The 21,249-nt window shown below is 47.0% G+C and overlaps 2 protein-coding genes across 3 annotated transcripts in view; both read right to left on the bottom strand.

Moving 5' to 3' along the window:
- LOC118944441 (cortexin domain containing 2-like) lies at positions 1-526 on the bottom strand. The gene has a single exon (XM_036963772.1). The coding sequence runs from the start codon at positions 160-162 to the stop codon at positions 1-3; it is 162 nt and encodes a 53-aa protein (XP_036819667.1). The 5' UTR covers positions 163-526.
- A 2,513-nt stretch (positions 527-3,039) lies between these two features.
- The window catches only part of LOC110520819 (carbonic anhydrase 14-like), a 19,750-nt gene continuing 1,540 nt past the window's right edge, over positions 3,040-21,249 (bottom strand). Inside the window, exons 2-12 of one of the 2 annotated variants that reach the window (XM_036968160.1) lie at positions 20,962-20,982; positions 15,815-15,994; positions 15,178-15,323; positions 13,971-14,066; positions 13,675-13,741; positions 13,089-13,246; positions 12,771-12,894; positions 10,041-10,064; positions 9,848-9,932; positions 5,685-5,738; positions 3,040-3,840 (exon numbers count right to left, since the gene is read on the bottom strand). In XM_036968160.1, coding sequence (XP_036824055.1) covers positions 3,744-3,840; positions 5,685-5,738; positions 9,848-9,932; positions 10,041-10,064; positions 12,771-12,894; positions 13,089-13,246; positions 13,675-13,741; positions 13,971-14,066; positions 15,178-15,323; positions 15,815-15,994; positions 20,962-20,982 — 1,052 coding nt within the window. In that variant the 3' untranslated portion in view covers positions 3,040-3,743. The remainder of the gene's footprint in view (positions 3,841-5,684; positions 5,739-9,847; positions 9,933-10,040; positions 10,065-12,770; positions 12,895-13,088; positions 13,247-13,674; positions 13,742-13,970; positions 14,067-15,177; positions 15,324-15,814; positions 15,995-20,961; positions 20,983-21,249) is intronic. The other variant, XM_036968162.1, reaches the window with a different exon arrangement.

Genomic DNA, 21,249 nt, shown 5'->3' with positions numbered 1-21,249 from the left:
TCACTCCTCAGGTTGTTCCTCCGTATTCTGGTATGCGGCGACAGAGATGGCGCTGTAGGGGTTCAGGACCATCTGGGCACAGCGCACTATGGTGAACAGCAGGAAGGAACACAGTAGGAAGACAAAGAAGAGGGCAAAGCCCAGGTCCACATCCACCTCCATCCTGGCCACCGGCAGGAGTGGAGGGTCCAGGACTTCTCTTATCCAAATGAGACTGATGCAGACTGACAAATGTAAAAAAAAATATATAGGTAGAAAGCCTTTTTTAAAGTGTCCTTTGCTGCTTGGTGTTGGACAACACTAGAATCCAAACTTTCTCTCTCTCTCGTTCGTCCTTTTGTGTCTATCTACTTGTTCTAACAACATAGAATCGTAGCTTGTTCTAATGAAGGGTCTTAATGCTGTCTATGCTTCTCTAGAAGACGTCTCTTTAGTCTTCTCTCTATCTACGTCGTGTTAGGATCTGTTTTCCTGTTCAGTTTAAGTTAAGTTGTGTGAATCTCCTCTCGCTTCAATGCCTTTCCCTCTGGACCATACTGCTCAGGGTCCAGCCCCCTCTCTCTCTCTCGCTCTCTCACTCTCTCCTGCTCTCTCTCCTCTCCCCTCTCTCTCTCCCCTCTCTCTCTCTTTCTCTCGCTCTCTCTCCCCTCTCTCTCTCTCTCTCCTGCTCTCTCTCTCCTCTCCCCTCTCTCTCTCCCCTCTCTCTCTCTCTCTCTCTCTCCTGCTCTCTCTCCCCTCTCCCCTCTCTCTCTGCTGTCTCTCTCCTCTCCCCCCTTCTCTCTCTCTCCTGACTCCCCCCCTCTCTTATTTGCATAGGGTTGATGTACTCTCCACTTGTGTGAGTGTCTCTCTAGTGGCATCAGAGTACAGGAAGCAATCTGCATCTTTTTGGTCAGGATCAGTTTCCACCACCGTCTCAAGTGAATTGCCACCAAGGCATCATATCCTTTTTCAATTCCTCTACCTTTATTTTGTCCTGATCAGCTTTTCTTTCATTTTGATTGTTTTGTTGTCAAACTAAGTCTATATTCTCTCTCTCCCTTTCTCTCTCTCTCTCTCCCTTTCTCTCTCTCTCTCTCTCTCTCTCTCTCTCTCTCCCTCTCTCTCTCTCTCTCTCTCTCTCTCTCTCTCTCTCTCTCTCCCTTTCTCTCTCTCTCCCTCTCTTTCTCTCTCTCTCTCTCCCTTTCCCTCTCTCTCCCTCTCTCTCTCTCTCTCTCCCTTTCTCTCTCTCTCTCTCTCTCTCTCTCTCTCTCCCTTTCTCCTTCTCTCGCTCTCCCTTTCTCTCTCTCTCCCTCTCTCTCTCTCTCTCTCTCTCTCTCTCTCTCTCTCTCTCTCTCTCTCTCCCTCCTAGTCCTACTCAATGGCCCCTACTTTATTCCCCAATGTCCCTACCACCCTACCCAATCCACTCTACTTGTAGGCCAGATATTCTACGGGCTTCAGCATGCAGAGGACACGTGTACTCACACCTGTGTCAGGTAATGGTATATCTATAGGAAGGTGAAGGTGCATTAAACACCTCAGCAAAACACCAACACACAACACAGCTACAATGTCTCCTCTCCATACTGTATATACATATACATCCCTTTGGATGAACACACAGGCACAGAGGTCTAATGTGTTTGTTTACCCACAGATTGACAGTTGTTTGCTTTGTTTCTCCCTTCCACCCAAGTCTACGTTACCACCACAGGGTAGGCATCATGCCACGGACTGAGTCCTGCTGGCTGTTCTAATCTCAGTTACGGCCTGATAGTCACCAAACCCCTCTTTAACTATTCATGGGACACAGGTGCCAAGTGTGACTGAGTACATCCATCTGTTTGTCCATCCCCAGGGGGGTTGGGAGTGGCGTCCAGGAGAGGTGAAGAGAGGGAGGAAAGTGAGAGAGAGACAGAGAAAATTAAGGAGTAGGGAAATAATTCTCATGTCATATTCATGTTCAGACCACTAATGATGTCACACAGAAGAGTGTAAGATGTAAGGAACATCCAGGTACAATCCCACCAGAGTGATACTACTGACCAACCTGAGAAGAAGGAAGGAGTAATCCTATCTGCCCGACTCCAACACCTCCAGCATTCCATCCCATTTCACCCCCAGGATGTGAACGAGAGGAGGAGGGACAAGGGGAGAGGAAACTGATCCTTGGTCATAGATCTCTGTGTTTCTCTGACCACTGATAAAGTAGGAAGGGATGGAAATAACCCAATCAGGGCAGAGTTGGATTTTGTTTCTTTGCCAATTAAGTAACACAGACCACATGTAATGTAAAGAAGTGAATCAATGGATGACAGATGGATTGATATCACTTAATGAAGTTGCAGCAAGTTTAGAGCCTCTGCTGCATAATTGGTTAAAGTATATTATAATGGTGCGTATTTGTTTATGTGTGTGTGTACATAGGGAAGTAGAAACTAGTGCATCTTGGGTCTATCAGCTCTCTTCCTCTACCTGGTGTTTATCATGTTTTAATTTGAACCTTTATTTAACTAGGCAAGTCAGTTAAGAACACATTCTTATTTACAATGACAGCCTACCAGGGAACAGTGAGTTTACTGCCTTGTTTAGGGGCTGAACATCCCATTTTCACCTTTGTCACGTTGGGGATTCGATCCAGCAACATTTTGGCTACTGGCCCAACACTCCAACCACTAGGCTACCTGCCACCCCAGGATGTGTATTACACCACTTGTCCACAGCAGTGTCTAGTGTTCATCATGTGTACTACACCACTTGTCCTATAGCAGTGTCTAGTGTTGATCATGTGTACTACACCACTTGTCCTATAGCAGTGTCTAGTGTTCATCATGTGTACTACACCACTTGTCCTATACCAGTGTCTAGTGTTGATCATGTGTACTACACCACTTGTCCTATAGCAGTGTCTAGTGTTCATCATGTGTACTACACCACTTGTCCTATACCAGTGTCTAGTGTTCATCATGTGTACTACACCACTTGTCCTATAGCAGTGTCTAGTGTTCATCATGTGTACTAAACCAGTGTGAACATCACACTGACCCAAGCAACATCGTCATTCAACTCTTTTATTTTGATGCTTAATGTATTTACAGCTGAATTCAGACAAGCAACACACACACACACACACACACACACACACACACACACACACACAGGCTTTCCACTGGCAAGGAATGTGCAGGGCTGATTTCAGAATCACATGGTTTGGACTATACAGTCTTCAATTACAAATTGTGTGACATGTTTCTACAATTCCTTCCTCTCGTTTGGAGGTGTGTTTCGCATGGCAGTTGCAAGTGATGATGTCATCCTGAACGCAGTCCAGCTGTGCCCATGAGGCCCTGAAGTTAGGACAGGAAGGGCAGAACGTGGATGGAAAAGAGTACCATGCATACAGGTAGACCATAATAGACCATGCATTCACCCAAAAGGCCATGCAGACAAACACATGGACCAAAGCAGAGGAGGCTTGTGGGAGGAGCTATATGCTTATTGTAATGGCTGGAATGGAATAAATGGAACGCAGTCAAACATGTGGTTTCCATATGTTTGATGCGTTTGATACCGCTCCATCATTCCATTCTACCCATTATAATGAGCCTGTCCTCCCATAGCTCCTCCAACCAGCCTCCTCTGGACCAGAGCCATAGAGGCACTCATCCAAGCCCATTGGCAGGGAGGGTGGAGTGTGGTTGGTGGTGGGGGGGGGGGGGGGGGGGGGGGGGGGGGTCGTTCATGGAGGTCTCTGATTGGTCTCAGACTGAGGGGGGGACAGGATCTTCTTTTTTTCCTGGTTCAGTGGTCGTGTTGAGGGCCACGTCCGGTTTCAGCTCCTTCCCTGACTCCATAGTCCTACATGTCAGAGGGCACAGGCAGTCCGACTCATCAATGGAAGTACATGGCATAAAAGCTCATTGATCCTGCTGTATGTCATACTCCCCCTGTTTGCACTGTATTTTGTAGCAGTTTACTCAACCATCCAGCAGAGTGATACACTAAATAACTGCATGGATTTGTTCTTGTTGGGAAACATCCCAATGGTAGGTCTATGTGTAAATGAACCAAATGACAACAATGGATAAAGGTAGGGAGAAGACTGACTTACAGACAGACAGACAGACAGACTGACTGACTGACTGACTGACATACAGAGACAGACAGACAGACTGAAAGACAGAGACAGACTGACAGACAGACAGACTGACTGACTGACAGACTGAAAGACAGACTGACTGACTGAAAGACAGACTGACTGACTGACTGACTGACTGACTGACTGACTGAAAGACAGACTGAAAGACAGACTGACTGACTGACTGAAAGACAGACTGACTGACTGACTGACTGACTGAAAGACAGACTGACTGAAAGACAGACTGAAAGACAGACTGACTGACAGAGACAGACTGACTGACTGCTAGAGACAGACTGACTGACGGACAGACTGAAAGACAGAGACAGACTGACAGACAGACAGACTGACTGACTGACAGACTGAAAGACAGACTGACTGACTGACTGACTGACTGAAAGACAGACTGAAAGACAGACTGACTGACTGACTGACTGAAAGACTGACTGACTGACAGAGACAGACAGACTGACTCACTGACTGACTGACTGACAGAGACAGACTGACTGACAGACTGACTAACTGACTGACTGACAGACTGACTGACTGACTGACAGAGACAGACTGACTGACAGACAGACTAAAAATAAAATGAAGAAAAGTCAACAAATGAAATAAAGCCATAATCTATTATAATAATAATTAATAGGCTTCAAAGTACAGTAAAAGTCCAAGTAAACAACAACAGAGGAGTAATGCCTGGTGAATGTTTTGGAGGGAATGATGGAGTGAACGGATCAATGACTCAACAGAGGAGTAATGCCTGGTGAATGTTTTGGAGGGAATGATGGAGTGAACGGATCAATGACTCAACAGAGGAGTAATGCCTGGTGAATGTTTTGGAGGGAATGATGGAGTGAACGGATCAATGACTCAACAGAGGAGTAATGCCTGGTGAATGTTTTGGAGGGAATGATGGAGTGAACGGATCAATGACTCAACAGAGGAGTAATGCCTGGTGAATGTTTTGGAGGGAATGATGGAGTGAACGGATCAATGACTCAACAGAGGAGTGTGACGTAGAAACCCACTGGGCACAGACAACGATTCCACGTCGACGTGGAAACAACATTGATTCAACCAGTGTGTGCCCAGTGGGAAGTTACAGCATTAAAAAGCTAATGAGAGGGAGAAAATGTGCTATATTAGTACAACACTGGATTTAAAGACACAACAATCTACTTTAAACAAATGAGTTGTGAAATTTCCTAGAATAACAGGATTACAGGAATGGATTAGGATTCTTTAGGATAACACGTGATGTTGGAATTTCTAGAGTCCCAGTCCAAAAAACAACTCCTAGCCCCGACCACCTTGGTGTTTGCAGATCTTAAGGAATTAGATTGGTAAGTAAAATGGCTAAACGTAAAATGAGCTCAATTGAGCCCGATTTTAACGATACATCTACACACTTTCTTCAGATCTGGAGGCTACACACCAACGTTTAGGGGTGCTAGGAGTTATCTCTAGCCAGGGACAGAAGGCAGATGATGGGGAGTAGAGTCAGGGATTTGGGTTAAAGGGGTGAAGGTCAAAGGTCAAAGGTCATAATCTGATTGGTGACCTGAAAACGGGGGCGGGCCGGACACTGGGTAGGACGTCCCAGCTAGAGGTGGAGCTGTTGTGATGAAAACACAGTGTCATGTGACCAGGAAACACAAACGATCACATCACAGACAGACACAATCATGTTAAAAGGGCAACAATCATGCCCCGAACCGACCCTTTATCATTTTCCTCTGCACGTTTTCTAGATGTGAAATAATGAGATAGTTATTGGCAGTATGGTGTGGGCTGGGTGAACCTTTGCCATATTCCTTACACCTAGCCAATCATCTCAGCTCTTTGGTCTCATTCCTAACCATGTGTCTTTAGCATTAAGCCTGGCAAGCGAGGCTGTTGGTTCTAAATCTAAAGTGCATAATGTAGGGACAAAGGGTCGATTACGAAGTGGGCAATTATCACACAGTCAGAGCAACAATCAGATGGTAGAGGATGAAGTTGCCCCTGATCACTGATCTAAGGTCAGTTTTTTGTTTTTACCTCATGGTTACGGTTAGGATTGGAGTAACAAACCGATCCTAGACCTGAGCAAATAGGCCAGGGAATCTACCAATCACTGGTGGTTAACATAGTAATGTTATTTTTGATCAGGGTTGGAATTACACATTGACTCTAGGAGGTACACTGATGGGGGTGCCCACGTTGATGTTTTTTTTTTTACAATTCAAGGGGTGCCAAAACACTTTTGGGGGATAAACTTTTAGTATAGGCGTGGCTAGCATCTCCAGACATCCCTGTCATTAGAACCCTGTCACAGAGAACACTGGCAGTAGTATTCATTTGGCTTATGAACATGTAGTATTGGACATGGATGCAGTAGGTATCAGGTATTATGGAGGATTCCACCTGTTTACCAAGACCCTTTCATTATGCAGGTGTTTGAAAAATCTGCCAAGAGAAATGTGAAGATTGAGACACCAAGAACAAAAAGAAACCCCCGGACATTTTGGATCAAAGCATATCACAGTTTCATATGATAAACACAGGTAACCAGGTAACCAGCACAACAAAAATCTGGTTGACCATACTGTTTTCTACTTCAGATAACTCTGTAGTTGTCACGCCCTGGCCATAGAGAGGCTTTTATTCTCTATTTTGGTTAGGCCAGGGTGTGACTAGGGTGGGCATTCTAGTTTCTTTATTTCTATGTTTTCTATATCTTTGTGTTTGACCGGGTGTGGTTCTCAATCAGAGGCAGCTGTCTATCATTGTCTCTGATTGAGAATCATACTTAGGTGACCTTTTCCCCACCTGGGTTTGTGGATAGTTATTTTCTGTTTTGTGTTTCTGCACCTGACAGAACTGTTCTTTGTCGTTTTGCTCTTTGTTATTTTGTTCAAGTGTTTTTGAAAATAAATCATGAACACTTACCACGCTGTGCTTTGGTCCACTCCCTCTTCTTTTAACGGCCGTAACAGAACTACCCACCACCAACGGACCAAGCAGCGTGGTAAGGATGAGCAGCGTGTAATGGACTCCTGGACATGGGAGGAAATCCTGGACGAGAAAGGACCCTGGAGGCAGGCTGGGGAGTATCGCCGTCCACGGGAGGAACTGGAAGCAGCGAAAGATGAGAGGCAGCGTTATGAGGGAACACGGCTGGCAAGGAAGCCCGAGAGGCAGCCCCAAAAAAATCTTTGGGGGGAGCACACAGGGAGTGTGGCAGAGTTAGGTTGGAGACCTGAGCCAACTCCCTGGGCTTACCGTGGCGGGCGTCGTACTGGTCAGGCACCGTGTTATGCGGTGGAGCGCACGGTGTCTCCAGTACGTGTTCTTAGCTCCCCGCATCTGCCGGGCTAGGGTGAGCATCCAGCCAGAAAGGATTGTCCCAGTCCTGCTCTCCAGACCTCCAGTACGTCTCTACGGCCCAGGATATCCTGCGCCAGCTCTGCGCACTGTGTCTCCAGTGCATCTGCACAGCCCAGTGCGTCCTGTTCTTGCGCCCCGCACGTGCCGGGCCAAAGTCACCATTCAGCCAGGACGGGTTGTGCAGGCTCTTAGCTCAAGACCTCCAGTGCGCCTCCACGGCCCAGTGTATCCGGTGCCTCTGCCAAGGACAGGACTTCCTGTATGTCTCTCCAGTCTGGTGAGGCCTGCGCCCAGAACTAATCCTCTTGCATGTCTCCCCAGCCTGGTGAGGCCTGTAGCAGCTCCACGTACCAGACTGCCCATACGTCTCCTCCCTCCAGTGATGATCCATGGCAAGAAGCCTCCAGTGATGATCCATGGCACGAAGCCTCCAGTGATGATCCATGGCACGAAGCCTCCAGTGATGATCCATGGCACGAAGCCTCCAGTGATGATCCATGGCACGAAGCCTCCAGTGATGATCCATGGCAAGAAGCCTCCAGTGATGATCCATGGCACGAAGCCTCCAGTGATGATCCATGGCACGAAGCCTCCAGTGATGATCCATGACACGAAGCCTCCAGTGATGATCCATGGCACGAAGCCTCCAGTGATAATCCATGGCAGGAAGCCTCCAGTGATGATCCATGGCAAGAAGCCTCCAGTGATGATCCATGGCAAGAAGCCTCCAGTGATGATCCATGGCAGGAAGCCTCCAGTGTGGAGTCAGGGCATGAAACCTCCAACGACGGTCTCCAGTCCGGAGCCTCCAGCGACGGGCTCCAGTCTGGAGCCTCCAGCAACGAGGGTGCCCAGTCCGGAGCCTCCAGCAATGAGGGTGCCCAGTTCGGAGCCTCCAGTGATGATCCATGGCAAGAAGCCTCCAGTGAGGATCCATGGCACGAAGCCTCCAGTGATGATCCATGGCACGAAGCCTCCAGTGATAATCCATGGCACGAAGCCTCCAGTGATGATCCATGGCAAGAAGCCTCCAGTGATGATCCATGGCAGGAAGCCTCCAGTGTGGAGTCAGGGCATGAAACCTCCAACGACGGTCTCCAGTCCGGAGCCTCCAGCGACGGGCTCCAGTCTGGAGCCTCCAGCAACGAGGGTGCCCAGTCCGGAGCCTCCAGCAATGAGGGTGCCCAGTTCGGAGCCTCCAGTGATGATCCATGGCAAGAAGCCTCCAGTGATGATCCATGGCAAGAAGCCTCCAGTGATGATCCATGGCAAGAAGCCTCCAGTGATGATCCATGGCATGAAGCCTCCAGTGATGATCCATGGCAGGAAGCCTCCAGTGTGGAGTCAGGGCATGAAACCTCCAACGACGGCCTCCAATCCGGAGCCTCCAGCGACGGTCTCCAGTCCGGAGCCTCCAGCAACGAGGGTGCCCAGTTCGGAGCCTCCAGCAATGAGGGTGCCCAGTTCAGAGCCTCCAGCAACGAGGGTGCCCAGTCCAGAGCCTCCAGCAACGAGGGTGCCCAGTCCGGGGCCCGCAGCAAACGAGGGTGCCCAGTCCGGGGTCCGCAGCAAACGAGGGTGCCCAGTCCGGGGCCCGCAGCAAACGAGGGTGCCCAGTCCGGGGTCCGCAGCAAACTAGGGTGCCCAGTCCGGGGCCCGCAGCAAACTAGGGTGCCCAGTCCGGGGCCTGCAGCAACGAGGGTGCCTAGTCCGTGGCCCGCTACGAGGGTGCTGAGTCCGGGGTCGGCGGCGAGGGTCCCCGCACCAGAGGCGCCACCAAGGTGGGGGGAGCCAGAGGCGGAGGGGGGTCTACGTCCCGCACCAGAGGCGCCACCGTAAAAGAAGCCCACTCAGACCCTCCCCTTTAGAGTCAGGTTTTGCGGCCGGAGTCTGCACCTTTGGGGGGGTACTGTCACGCCCTGGCCATAGAGAGGCTTTTATTCTCTATTTTGGTTAGGCCAGGGTGTGACTAGGGTGGGCATTCTAGTTTCCTTATTTCTATGTTTTCTATTTCTTTGTGTTTGGCCGGGTGTGGTTCTCAATCAGAGGCAGCTGTCTATCATTGTCTCTGATTGAGAATCATACTTAGGTGACCTTTTCCCCACCTGGGTTTGTGGATAGTTATTTTCTGTTTTGTGTTTCTGCACCTGACAGAACTGTTCTTTGTCGTTTTGCTCTTTGTTATTTTGTTCATGATTTATTTTCAAAAAAACACTTGAACACTTACCACGCTGTGCTTTGGTTCACTCCCTCTTCTTTTAACGGCCGTAACAGTAGTTGGTTTAATCAGAAACAGAATAGCCCTCAGGCAGACTAGTAAGCTAAGAAACCCCATTTAACAGCTCAGTGCCTTACCGTATAGTCTTCACTAAGAAGCAAATGATGACAGCCACACCAACACAGCCACACAGAGCTCCTATTACTATCGCTGTGATCTCTCCTGAGACAGACAGAGAAATATTCCAACTAGTACATCAAACATGAAAAGATAGCCATTGACCAGAGGCCTACTCTAATAATGAATCAGCTATGAAGGTCCACATCTTACCGGCAGTGTACACCTTCACTGATTCTGCAAGTGAGAAAAGGAATATGTTATTTTGAGCATTGTCTTATTACCTGTACGTCTGTCAGAAGGCCTACATAATAACAGGCTTGACAGGATCGTGATGTCATGACAGAGGGTTCATGTAAAAATACTGCTGTGCTACTTCGTTTATGCAGTCGATAATTCAGTTGGAATTCATGTTCAATCAACATCTAGTAGAACTACAGGGAAATGATCATACGTCTACAGTGTGTTCTGTAGTCTTTGGAATGAGTGTTGTCTACCAGTAGAACTACAGGTAAATGATCATACGTCTACAGTGTGTTCTGTAGTCTTTGGAATGAGTGTTGTCTACCAGTAGAACTACAGGGAAATGATCATACGTCTACAGTGTGTTCTGTAGTCTTTGGAATGAGTGTTGTCTACCAGTAGAACTACAGGGAAATGATCATACGTCTACAGTGTGTTCTGTAGTCTTTGTAATGAGTGTTGTCTACCAGTAGAACTACAGGGAAATGATCATACGTCTACAGTGTGTTCTGTAGTCTTTAGAATGAGTGTTGTCTACCAGTAGAACTACAGGGAAATGATCATACGTCTACAGTGTGTTCTGTAGTCTTTAGAATGAGTGTTGTCTACCAGTAGAACTACAGGGAAATGATCATACGTCTACAGTGTGTTCTGTAGTCTTTAGAATGAGTGTTGTCTACCAGTAGAACTACAGGGAAATGATCATACGTCTACAGTGTGTTCTGTAGTCTTTGGAATGAGTGTTGTCTACCAGTAGAACTACAGGTAAATGATCATACGTCTACAGTGTGTTCTGTAGTCTTTAGAATGAGTGTTGTCTACCAGTAGAACTACAGGGAAATGATCATACGTCTACAGTGTGTTCTGTAGTCTTTGGAATGAGTGTTGTCTACCAGTAGAACTACAGGGAAATGATCATACGTCTACAGTGTGTTCTGTAGTCTTTGGAATGAGTGTTGTCTACCAGTAGAACTACAGGTAAATGATCATACGTCTACAGTGTGTTCTGTAGTCTTTAGAATGAGTGTTGTCTACCAGTAGAACTACAGGGAAATGATCATACGTCTACAGTGTGTTCTGTAGTCTTTGGAATGAGTGTTGTCTACCAGTAGAACTACAGGGAAATGATCATACGTCTACAGTGTGTTCTGTAGTCTTTGGAATGAGTGTTGTCTACCAGTAGAACTACAGGTAAATGATCATACGTCTACAGTGTGTTCTGTAGTCTTTAGAATGAGTGTTGTCTACCAGTAGAACTACAGGGAAATGATCATACGTCTACAGTGTGTTCTGTAGTCTTTAGAATGAGTGTTGTCTACCAGTAGAACTACAGGTAAATGATCATACGTCTACAGTGTGTTCTGTAGTCTTTGGAATGAGTGTTGTCTACCAGTAGAACTACAGGTAAATGATCATACGTCTACAGTGTGTTCTGTAGTCTTTGGAATGAGTGTTGTCTACCAGTAGAACTACAGGTAAATGATCATACGTCTACAGTGTGTTCTGTAGTCTTTAGAATGAGTGTTGTCTACCAGTAGAACTACAGGTAAATGATCATACGTCTACAGTGTGTTCTGTAGTCTTTGGAATGAGTGTTGTCCACGGGAGGCTGGTGGTACCTTAATTGGGGAGGATGGGCGGAATGGAATGATATCAAACACACCATTACATTCACTCCACCCCAGCCATTATTATGAGCCGTCCTCCTCTCACCAGCCTCCTATGGTGTTGTCATAGGCCACCCTATCAGTTTTTCACAAATTCTTTCTCCTTTGTCTGTGTTCCGCTCTCTCTCTCTTGCTCTCCCTTTCTCCTTTTCTCGCTCTCCCTTTCTCTCTCTCTCTCTCCCTTTCTTTCTTTCTCTCTCACTCTCCCTCTCTCCATTTCTCCCTTTCTTTCTCTGTCTCTCTCTTCCTCTCTCTCTCTCTCTGTCCCTCTCTCTCTCTTCCTCTCTTGTCATGTGAAAACAACAGTGTCAGTGTTTAGAGAAGAGATGTTGCAAAAACGAATCAGCCATCTCGTAAACAGAGCTCCCCCTCATTTACAGCTCCTCTTTCTCTTCCCCACTACCCCTCTCTCTCTTTCTCTCTATCACTCCCTCAAACCCCCCCCCTCTCTCTTTTCCTATCTCCTGCCCCCTCTATCCCCCTCTCTATCTCTTTCACAGTCAGTAACCCTTGACATTCCCACAGTTCTCACCACATTCCTCTCTTTAGTGTTTAACGCTAGCCTTCCTCCACATGTCCACCCGAGAGCCCCTCACCGTGTCCACTAATACTGTTTGGTGAAATGTTATTAGTGGTCACGGTACGAGGCTAGGCCACCCCATGCCCTTCCTGCTGATGCTGCTGTTAGGTACGAGGCTAGCCCGCCCCATGCTCTTCCTGCTGATGCTGCTGTTAGGTACGAGGCTAGCCCGCGTCATGCCCTTCCTGCTGATGCTGCTGTTAGGTACGAGGCTAGCCCGCCCCATGCCCTTCCTGCTGATGCTGCTGTTAGGTACGAGGCTAGCCCGCCCCATGCCCTTCCTGCTGATGCTGCTGTTAGGTACGAGGCTAGCCCGCCCCATGCCCTTCCTGCTGATGCTGCTGTTAGGTACGAGGCTAGCTTTCATGCCCTTCCTGCTGATGCTGCTGTTAGCTACGAGGCTGTTGGTTGTGTTAGAGAACCCCCCCCCCCCCCCCCCCCCCCCCCCCCGACCTAATGGGAAGGATGAGAGGATGGTCCGGTCGTTAAGTGGTTGGGGTGTACGGTAGTTGTCCTGCATGACGACGCGGTCAGCGTCCTCCTTACTGGCATACAGCACTGTCTCCAGCTTCATCAGCTGAGGAAGAAGGGAGGACAGAGAGGAAGAGAAGAGGAAAGAGAGAAGTAAAGAGGGGAGGAAGAGAGGAAAGATGGTGAAGAGGAGGAAGACAAGAGGGAAGAGGGGGAGAAAAGAAGAGGAGGACATAGTGATGCTTTGAATTCAAGCATAAGTATATCACCATCACACACACACCACACACCTTCCCTCACCTGTGTGTGTGAGATTTTGACGGTCTCTGTGAAGAGGGTCCAGAGGACACTCTGGAAGCAGGGAGGAGTGGTGAGAGAGCCATTGTATCGGTAGTATCGCCCCAGGTCAGAAGGCAGGAGGGACTGGACATCAAAGGCTGGGATGGACACACTCTGACCTGACCACGGAGGGAGGAATGGAGGGGTGGATGGACAGATGAAAGTTAGAGGAGATGTACAGGGTTTGACTCCTGGGGGCATGTAGTGGTGCTGTTTGGCACTTGCATAAGAAATCAGAGAATCCCCATAAACTACTGTAGTCATGGTAACATTGCTAGAAGGTAGCTGTAGTAATAATGCTGATTGGCTAAGGTGTACTTTGATTAAGCTACCTGGGGCAGCAGGTAGCCTAGTGGTTAGAGTGTTGGACTAATAACCAAAAATGTGCAAGATCCAATCCCCGAGCTGACAAGGTAAAAGTCTGTTGTTCTGCCCCTGAACAAGGCAGTTAACCCACTGTTCCTAGGCTGTCATTGAAAATAAGAATTTGTTCTTAACTGACTTGCCTAGTTAAATAAAGGTAAATAATCCTTAACAGCTGTCTCACCTGCATGTCTGATGCGACCCAGGTAGTTGAGAATGTTCCAAAAGGCCTGGTTAGCCTCCTCACCTGTCTGACAGATCACACATCTTTCCTTTAGGTCAAGTGTGCAGTCTTTACTATACAATCACAAAGCCTTTCTTACTAATCTGGTGATGGGTAGATTTTACAACTGAAGAAATAAAACATAAATAAAGGGAATTTGTAACCTATTGTAAAAATACAAATACAACTCTTTTGAAGTATGTAATGTCTCCAGTGGTTGATGTGATTGTCAGTTAGTTATGATGTAACAGTCCTACCTCTATGAGGACTCCCAGGACTGCCAGTCCATCCTGCTGGGTCATAGCCACTGACATGTTAGGGTACAGCTCTGAGTTGTAGTGCACCACATGCAGCTACACAGAGAGGGAACATGGTTAGTGTGTGTGTGTGTGTGTGTGTGTGTGTGTGTGGCAGTGTCTAATTTTTGGAAAATCCCCCTTGAGTTTGAATGAAAAGTGCTGCTACATTAATTTACATAGCGTTCAGATGGATGGGAGAAAAAGAGAGTGAGTGAGGGAGAGGGAATGAGAGAGTGATAGAGAGAGGGTGGGGGGATATGCTGGCTCATTGAAACTCTTTGAGAGGGAGGGAGTAGGGGAGGGTGGAGAGATAAACACATTGTCTGTCTTTACGTAATAGTGTGTAACCAGAGCATGGAGCTTCTCCTTCATGTTTTCAAACTCTCACAAACTCTCTCTCTCTCTCTCTCTCTCTCTCTCTCTCTCTCTCTCTCTCTCTCTCTCTCTCTCTCTCTCTCTCTCTCTCTCTCTCATATACCAATTTTTGCAGATCCACTGCATGTTCTACATTCCCTTCACACAGAGAATTGGACAGTGTTTCAAGTTCCAAAAGTGTGTGTGTGCGTGTTTTTGGGGTACAGTAAATACACTGCCAACCTGAGAAAGTTGGTTCCCCTTCCTATGTATACTGTAGGTGTTTGAGAGGCTTTTATTTGGCATGCTTTCTAATCCTGAAGTCTTTACAACAATTTCAACCAGATTTAATTCCACTCCCCAATTAATTAACATCATTCAAACACTTGTTCTCCAATAACCTTTCTTTCCAAGTTTGTTTTCTCCTACTATGACTAGTGTTAACCATAAGAGCTGAGTCCAGATTGCTGTTTAGTGTTTCTGTATAATATTTAATGGGATTCTAGTATGGTTTCTCAACTGAACAAACACACACACAGTCCCCTCAACAAACACACACACAGTCCCCTCAACAAACACACACACAGTCCCCTCAACAAACACACACACAGTCCCCTCAACAAACACACACACAGTCCCCTCAACAAACACACACACAGTCCCCTCAACAAACACACACACAGTCCCCTCAACAAACACACACACAGTCCCCTCAACAAACACACACACAGTCCCCTCAACAAACACACACACAGTCCCCTCAACAAACACACACACAGTCCCCTCAACAAACACACACACAGTCCCTCACCTCTGCAGCGGAGCTCTGACCGTTGATGGTGTGTTCGCTGCCCCCGGCCTCCGGTGCTCCATTGCCCCAGTGTAGGTGCATCTGGACGGCCGTGAACTGCCAGGGCAGCCCCCCTAAACCCATCCAGCCTGGGAGAGGAATCACCACTGTGATGGAGAGAAAGCATGGTTGCTGTAGTTACCTGTATGTATGTTGTTAGTGATGGAGTCAGCATGGTTGCTGTAGTTACCTGTATGTTGTTAGTGATGGAGTCAGCATGGTTGCTGTAGTTACCTGTATGTATGTTGTTAGTGATGGAGTCAGCATGGTTGCTGTAGTTACCTGTATGTTGTTAGTGATGGAGTCAGCATGGTTGCTGTAGTTACCTGTATGTATATTGTTAGTGATGGAGTCAGCGTGGTTGCTGTAGTTACCTGTATGTTGTTAGTGATGGAGTCAGCATGGTTGCTGTAGTTACCTGTATGTTGTTAGTGATGGAGTCAGCATGGTTGCTGTAGTTACCTGTATGTTAGTTGTTAGTGATGGAGTCAGCATGGTTGCTGTAGTTACCTATCTGTTGTTAGTGATGGAGTCAGCATGGTTGCTGTAGTTACCTGTCTGTTGTTAGTGATGGAGTCAGCATGGTTGCTGTAGTTACCTGTATGTCCGTTGTTGTAGAGGCTGAAGGGTTTGTTGCCGTGCTGGCTATAACCGAGGGGGGTAAGAGGGCCCAGGCTGGGGTCATACTGGGTCTGGACCGTTGCCACGTCAACCGGAGACTGGGCCTTACCACCACAGTCTGGGAAGTAATCCGCCCACTTGGACTGGCCTACTGAACCTGAGGTGGAGGAGAAGGGAAGAGAGTTACCAAAACATGACACATCTTGTGACTCTCTGTCAGTGATACACATTAAGCATGGCCAGTCAGTCCGCAGGCCTTTTCTTTTGGAACATTTCATATTGACCTCTTGACCATTTTCTGTGGAAAACAGAAGATAAGTTGGGGATCATCCTCTCTTTCACACTCCCCTGCTATACTTTTTTTTTTTTTACTAGGCATGTCAGTTAAGAACAAATTCTTATTTTCAATGACGGCCTAGGAACAGTGCGTTAACTGCCTGTTCAGGGGCAGAACGACAGCTCGGGGATTCAAACTTGCAACCTTTTGGTTACTAGTCCAACGCTATAACTACTAGGCTACCCTGCCGACCCACTTGACCTTCTCTGACTAATGACTAATGAGCATCATCACCCTTACGAACACACACCCAGACACACACACATACAGTGGGGAAAAAAAGTATTTAGTCAGCCACCAATTGTGCAAGGTCTCCCACTTAAAAAGATGAGAGGTCTGTAATTTTCATCATATGTACACTTCAACTATGACAGACAAAATGAGAAGAAAAAAATCCAGAAAATCACATTGTAGGATTTTAAATGAATTTATTTGCAAATTATGGTGGAAAATAAGTATTTGGTCAATAACAAAAGTTTATCTCAATACTTTGTTATATACCCTTTGTTGGCAATGACAGAGGTCAAATGTTTTCTGTAAGTCTTCACAAGGTTTTCACACACTGTTGCTGGTATTTTGGCCCATTCCTCCATGCAGATCTCCTCTAGAGCAGTGATGTTTTGGGGCTGTTGCTGGGCAACTTGGACTTTCAACTCCCTCCAAAGGTTTTCTATGGGGTTGAGATCTGGAGACTGGCTAGGCCACTCCAGGACCTTGAAATGCTTCTTACGAAGCCACTCCTTCGTTGCCCGGGCGGTGTGTTTGGGATCATTGTCATGCTGAAAGACCCAGCCACGTTTCATCTTCAATGCCCTTGCTGATGGAAGGAGGTTTTCACTCAAAATCTCACGATACATGGCCCCATTCATTCTTTCCTTTACACGGATCAGTCGTCCTGGTCCCTTTGCAAAAAAACAGCCCCAAAGCATGATGTTTCCACCCCCATGCTTCACAGTAGGTATGGTGTTCTTTGGATGCAACTCAGCATTTTTTGTCCTCCAAACACGACGAGTTGAGTTTTTACCAAAAAGTTGTATTTTGGTTTCATCTGACCATATGACATTCTCCCAATCTTCTTCTGGATCATCCAAATTCTCTCTAGCAAACTTCAGACGGGCCTGGACATGTACTGGCTTAAGCAGGGGGACACGTCTGGCACTGCAGGATTTGAATCCCTGGCGGCGTAGTGTGTTACTGATGGTAGGCTTTGTTACTTTGGTCCCAGCTCTCTGCAGGTCATTCACTCGGTCCCCCCGTGTGGTTCTGGGATTTTTGCTCACCGTTCTTGTGATAATTTTGACCCCACAGGGTGAGATCTTGCGTGGAGCCCTAGATCAAGGGAGATTATCAGTGGTCTTGTATGTCTTCCATTTCCTAATAATTTCTCCCACAGTTGATTTCTTCAAACCAAGCTGCTTACCTATTGCAGATTCAGTCTTCCCTGCCTGGTGCAGGTCTACAATTTTGTTTCTGATGTCCTTTGACAGCTCTTTGGTCTTGGCCATATTGGAGTTTGGAGTGTGACTGTTTGAGGTTGTGGACAGGTGTCTTTTATACTGATAACAAGTTCAAACAGGTGCCATTAATACAGGTAACAAGTGGAGGACAGAGGAGCCTCTTAAATAAGAAGTTACAGGTCTGTGAGAGCCAGAAATCTTGCTTGTTTGTAGGTGACCAAATACTTATTTTCCACCATAATTTGCAAATAAATTCATTAAAAACAATGTGATTTTCTGGATTTTTTTCCCCTCATTTTGTCTGTCATAGTTGAAGTGTACCTATGTTGAAAATTACAGGCCTCTCTCATTTTTAAGTGGGAGAGCTTGCACAATTGGTGGCTGACTAAATACGTTTTTGCCCCACTGTATACGTTACATACACAAACACACTTACACACACACACACACACACATACACACACACGCACAGACTCACATCATTATCCATGGAGATGATTGTGGACTACAGGAAAAAGAGGACCAAACACACCCCCATTCTCATTGACGGGGCTGTAGTGGAGCAGGTTGAGAGCTTCAAGTTCCTTGGTGTCCACATCACCAACAAACTAACATGGTCCAAACACATCAAGACAGTTATGAAGTGGGCACGACAAAACCTATTCCCCCTCAGGAGACTGAAAATATTTGGCATGGGTCCTTAGATCCTCAAAAGTTTCTACAGCTGTGCCATGTGTGTGTGTGTGTGTGTGTGTGTGTGTGTGTGTGTGTGTGTGTGTGTGTGTGTGTGTACGTGTGTGTGTGTGTGTGTGTGTGTGTGTGTGTACGTGTGTGTGTGTGTGTGTGTGTGTGTGTGTGTGTGTGTATGTAAGAGAGAGAGAGAGAGAGTGTGTATACAGGAGTGTAAAGTCAGTGGTCAGTCATGCGTGCATGATGAGGTGGTGTATTATATTCACAGTGGTGAGCGCGCACACACACACATCCTTCCTCATTACTAATTGGAGGGGAGAGAGAAAGTGGAGCAGAGAGAGGGAGACCAGCACAATTATAACAGTTAATAATACCGAATACACAGAGGGTTCATTCAGATCACAATGTGAGGTCTCCTCCCCAACCCTCAGGGTGCTCTAGCCTGCTACGGAGGTCAGTGCTCTGCTCTACTCTCCATGCTACTGTTAATCAATGTGAGGTCTCCTCTCCAACCCTCAGGGTGCTCTAGCCTGCTACGGAGGTCAGTGCTCTGCTCTACTCTCCATGCTACTGTTAATCAATGTGAGGTCTCCTCTCCAACCCTCAGGGTGCTCTAGCCTGCTACGGAGGTCAGTGCTCTACTCTCCATGCTACTGTTAATCAATGTGAGGTCTCCTCTCCAACCCTCAGGGTGCTCTAGCCTGCTACGGAGGTCAGTGCTCTACTCTCCATGCTACTGTTAATCAATGTGAGGTCTCCTCCCCAACCCTCAGGGTGCTCTAGCCTGCTACGGAGGTCAGTGCTCTACTCTCCATGCTACTGTTAATCAATGTGAGGTCTCCTCTCCAACCCTCAGGGTGCTCTAGCCTGCTACGGAGGTCAGTGCTCTACTCTCCATGCTACTGTTAATCAATGTGAGGTCTCCTCCCCAACCCTCAGGGTGCTCTAGCCTGCTACGGAGGTCAGTGCTCTACTCTCCATGCTACTGTTAATCAATGTGAGGTCTCCTCTCCAACCCTCAGGGTGCTCTAGCCTGCTATGGAGGTCAGTGCTCTACTCTCCATGCTACTGTTAATCAATGTGAGGTCTCCTCCCCAACCCTCAGGGTGCTCTAGCCTGCTACGGAGGTCAGTGCTCTACTCTCCATGCTACTGTTAATCAATGTGAGGGGATCCTTTCTACATTAGTTCTATTCTTACACACACACTGTCTCTCCACTCCACACTAGTGTTTATCTGCAGTGTGCTCAGGGGGATTTTACTTTCCTAGGGGGATTAGAGAGAGACTTTTTTACACCATCACTATCTCCCCAGCTACCACAAAAAAAGTTCTGTGAACCATATTTTTGTTAGAGCTTGGTGAGAGCGTGGTTGTCTTATGGTTATTTTGCGTACAATCTACCCACAACTTTCTGGGAATGGTGCAGGATAGTTGCTTAGCTTTGGTTCGTTCTCAGCGCATTTAAGGAACTTCACATCGTTCCCATAACCAATGTCAAACCAAAAACATACGTTCCCACAACTTCCAAGGAACCAAATGTGCTAGCTGGGCCTACACACACACACACACACACACACACACACACACACACACACACACACACTTACGCGCGCGCACATGCACACATACATGCACACGCACACATACACACACACTCTCCCCTCCCCCGGCCTGTACCTCTAAGCCGTCCTCTATCCCCCTCCTTGCCCACCGCCCCCCAAAAAAGGAGAAAAACTTGTCCTGCAGCTCCACAGTTGGTTGTCATGGAGGTCCCCATGGTTACAACGGAGAGAATATTCCGTCATTCTGACCTGCTCTACCTCTCATAGCGCTGCCACTGTCCCCAATGTGGATGGGAACAATGCCACACACACACACACAGTCACACAAAATACCATACAAAGAGCCGCAGGGCCTGTGAGCGAGCCAGCCACAGAATGCCACAGATCACCTCACACACACCAACACAACACAACTCCCACATCACCATTTACTTTAACAGTATATTGCGTCCTATAGAACACAGAGAAAAACATCACCATGTGGTGATGCCAGCTAGCCCTGGACACAGGCTCTGGTTAGAGGACATACTGTACGCTTCTGTACTTTATGTGAATGGAAAAGCTCTGTGTGAACTTAGTGTACACACTACCACTCTGTATGCATTCACTAAGGGCCCTTCAGGTCTACAGTGTCATTGTCCACATGATAGGCAGGCAGTGTGCCTCAGCCTGGACAGTACAATTAACACACAGGGTTATTGTGTGGCGTAACAATGCTGCTGAAACACGTCTTTCAAACTCTTCATCCTCCTTGTGCACCTGCCACTTCTCTCGTTTTCCTCCCCCTCTCTAGCTCTCTTTCCCTCTTCTGCACCCCCATTTCCCTCCCTCTCTCCATCCCCCACTCCTCATTTCTGTTTCTCCCATGCAGAGAGAGAGAGAGAGAGAGAGAGAGAACGTACAGTAGGTGAGCTGATGTATAAATGACAGACAGACAGAGAGTGTACTGTGGTATTTGTGTAGTGTTTAGTGGCAGGGATAATATTCCTACTGTGATCTACACCTACTTTATGAGTTATAATAACATAGTTAGAAATCAACTTGAAGGCCTTTTGGTTATTGAGAGAGATGTTCTTACCCGTGTACGTCCAGTACGTCACTGAAAGAGGGGAAATAAAATCACGTTTCTTCATTGTCATTCTCACAACAACACATTACAGCAGTTATCAACAATTATATTCAGTATTACTACATTCACCAAAGTATTCAACATATTGTCAGCAAGTGACATTTTCAATATGAACAGGTGTCATTGAAAAGTGAAATGATATCTCTGTAAAAATATATATGCTATATACAGTATATCTGAACTGCTATATACAGTATATCGGAACTACTATATACAGTATATCGGAACTACTATATA

This window comes from Oncorhynchus mykiss, chromosome 3, assembly GCF_013265735.2.
Source record: "Oncorhynchus mykiss isolate Arlee chromosome 3, USDA_OmykA_1.1, whole genome shotgun sequence".
In the NCBI taxonomy this organism is placed as follows: Eukaryota; Metazoa; Chordata; class Actinopteri; order Salmoniformes; family Salmonidae; genus Oncorhynchus; species Oncorhynchus mykiss.
The sequence above is the reverse complement of the archived record's forward strand: the minus strand, read 5'-3'. Positions and strand labels throughout refer to the sequence as shown.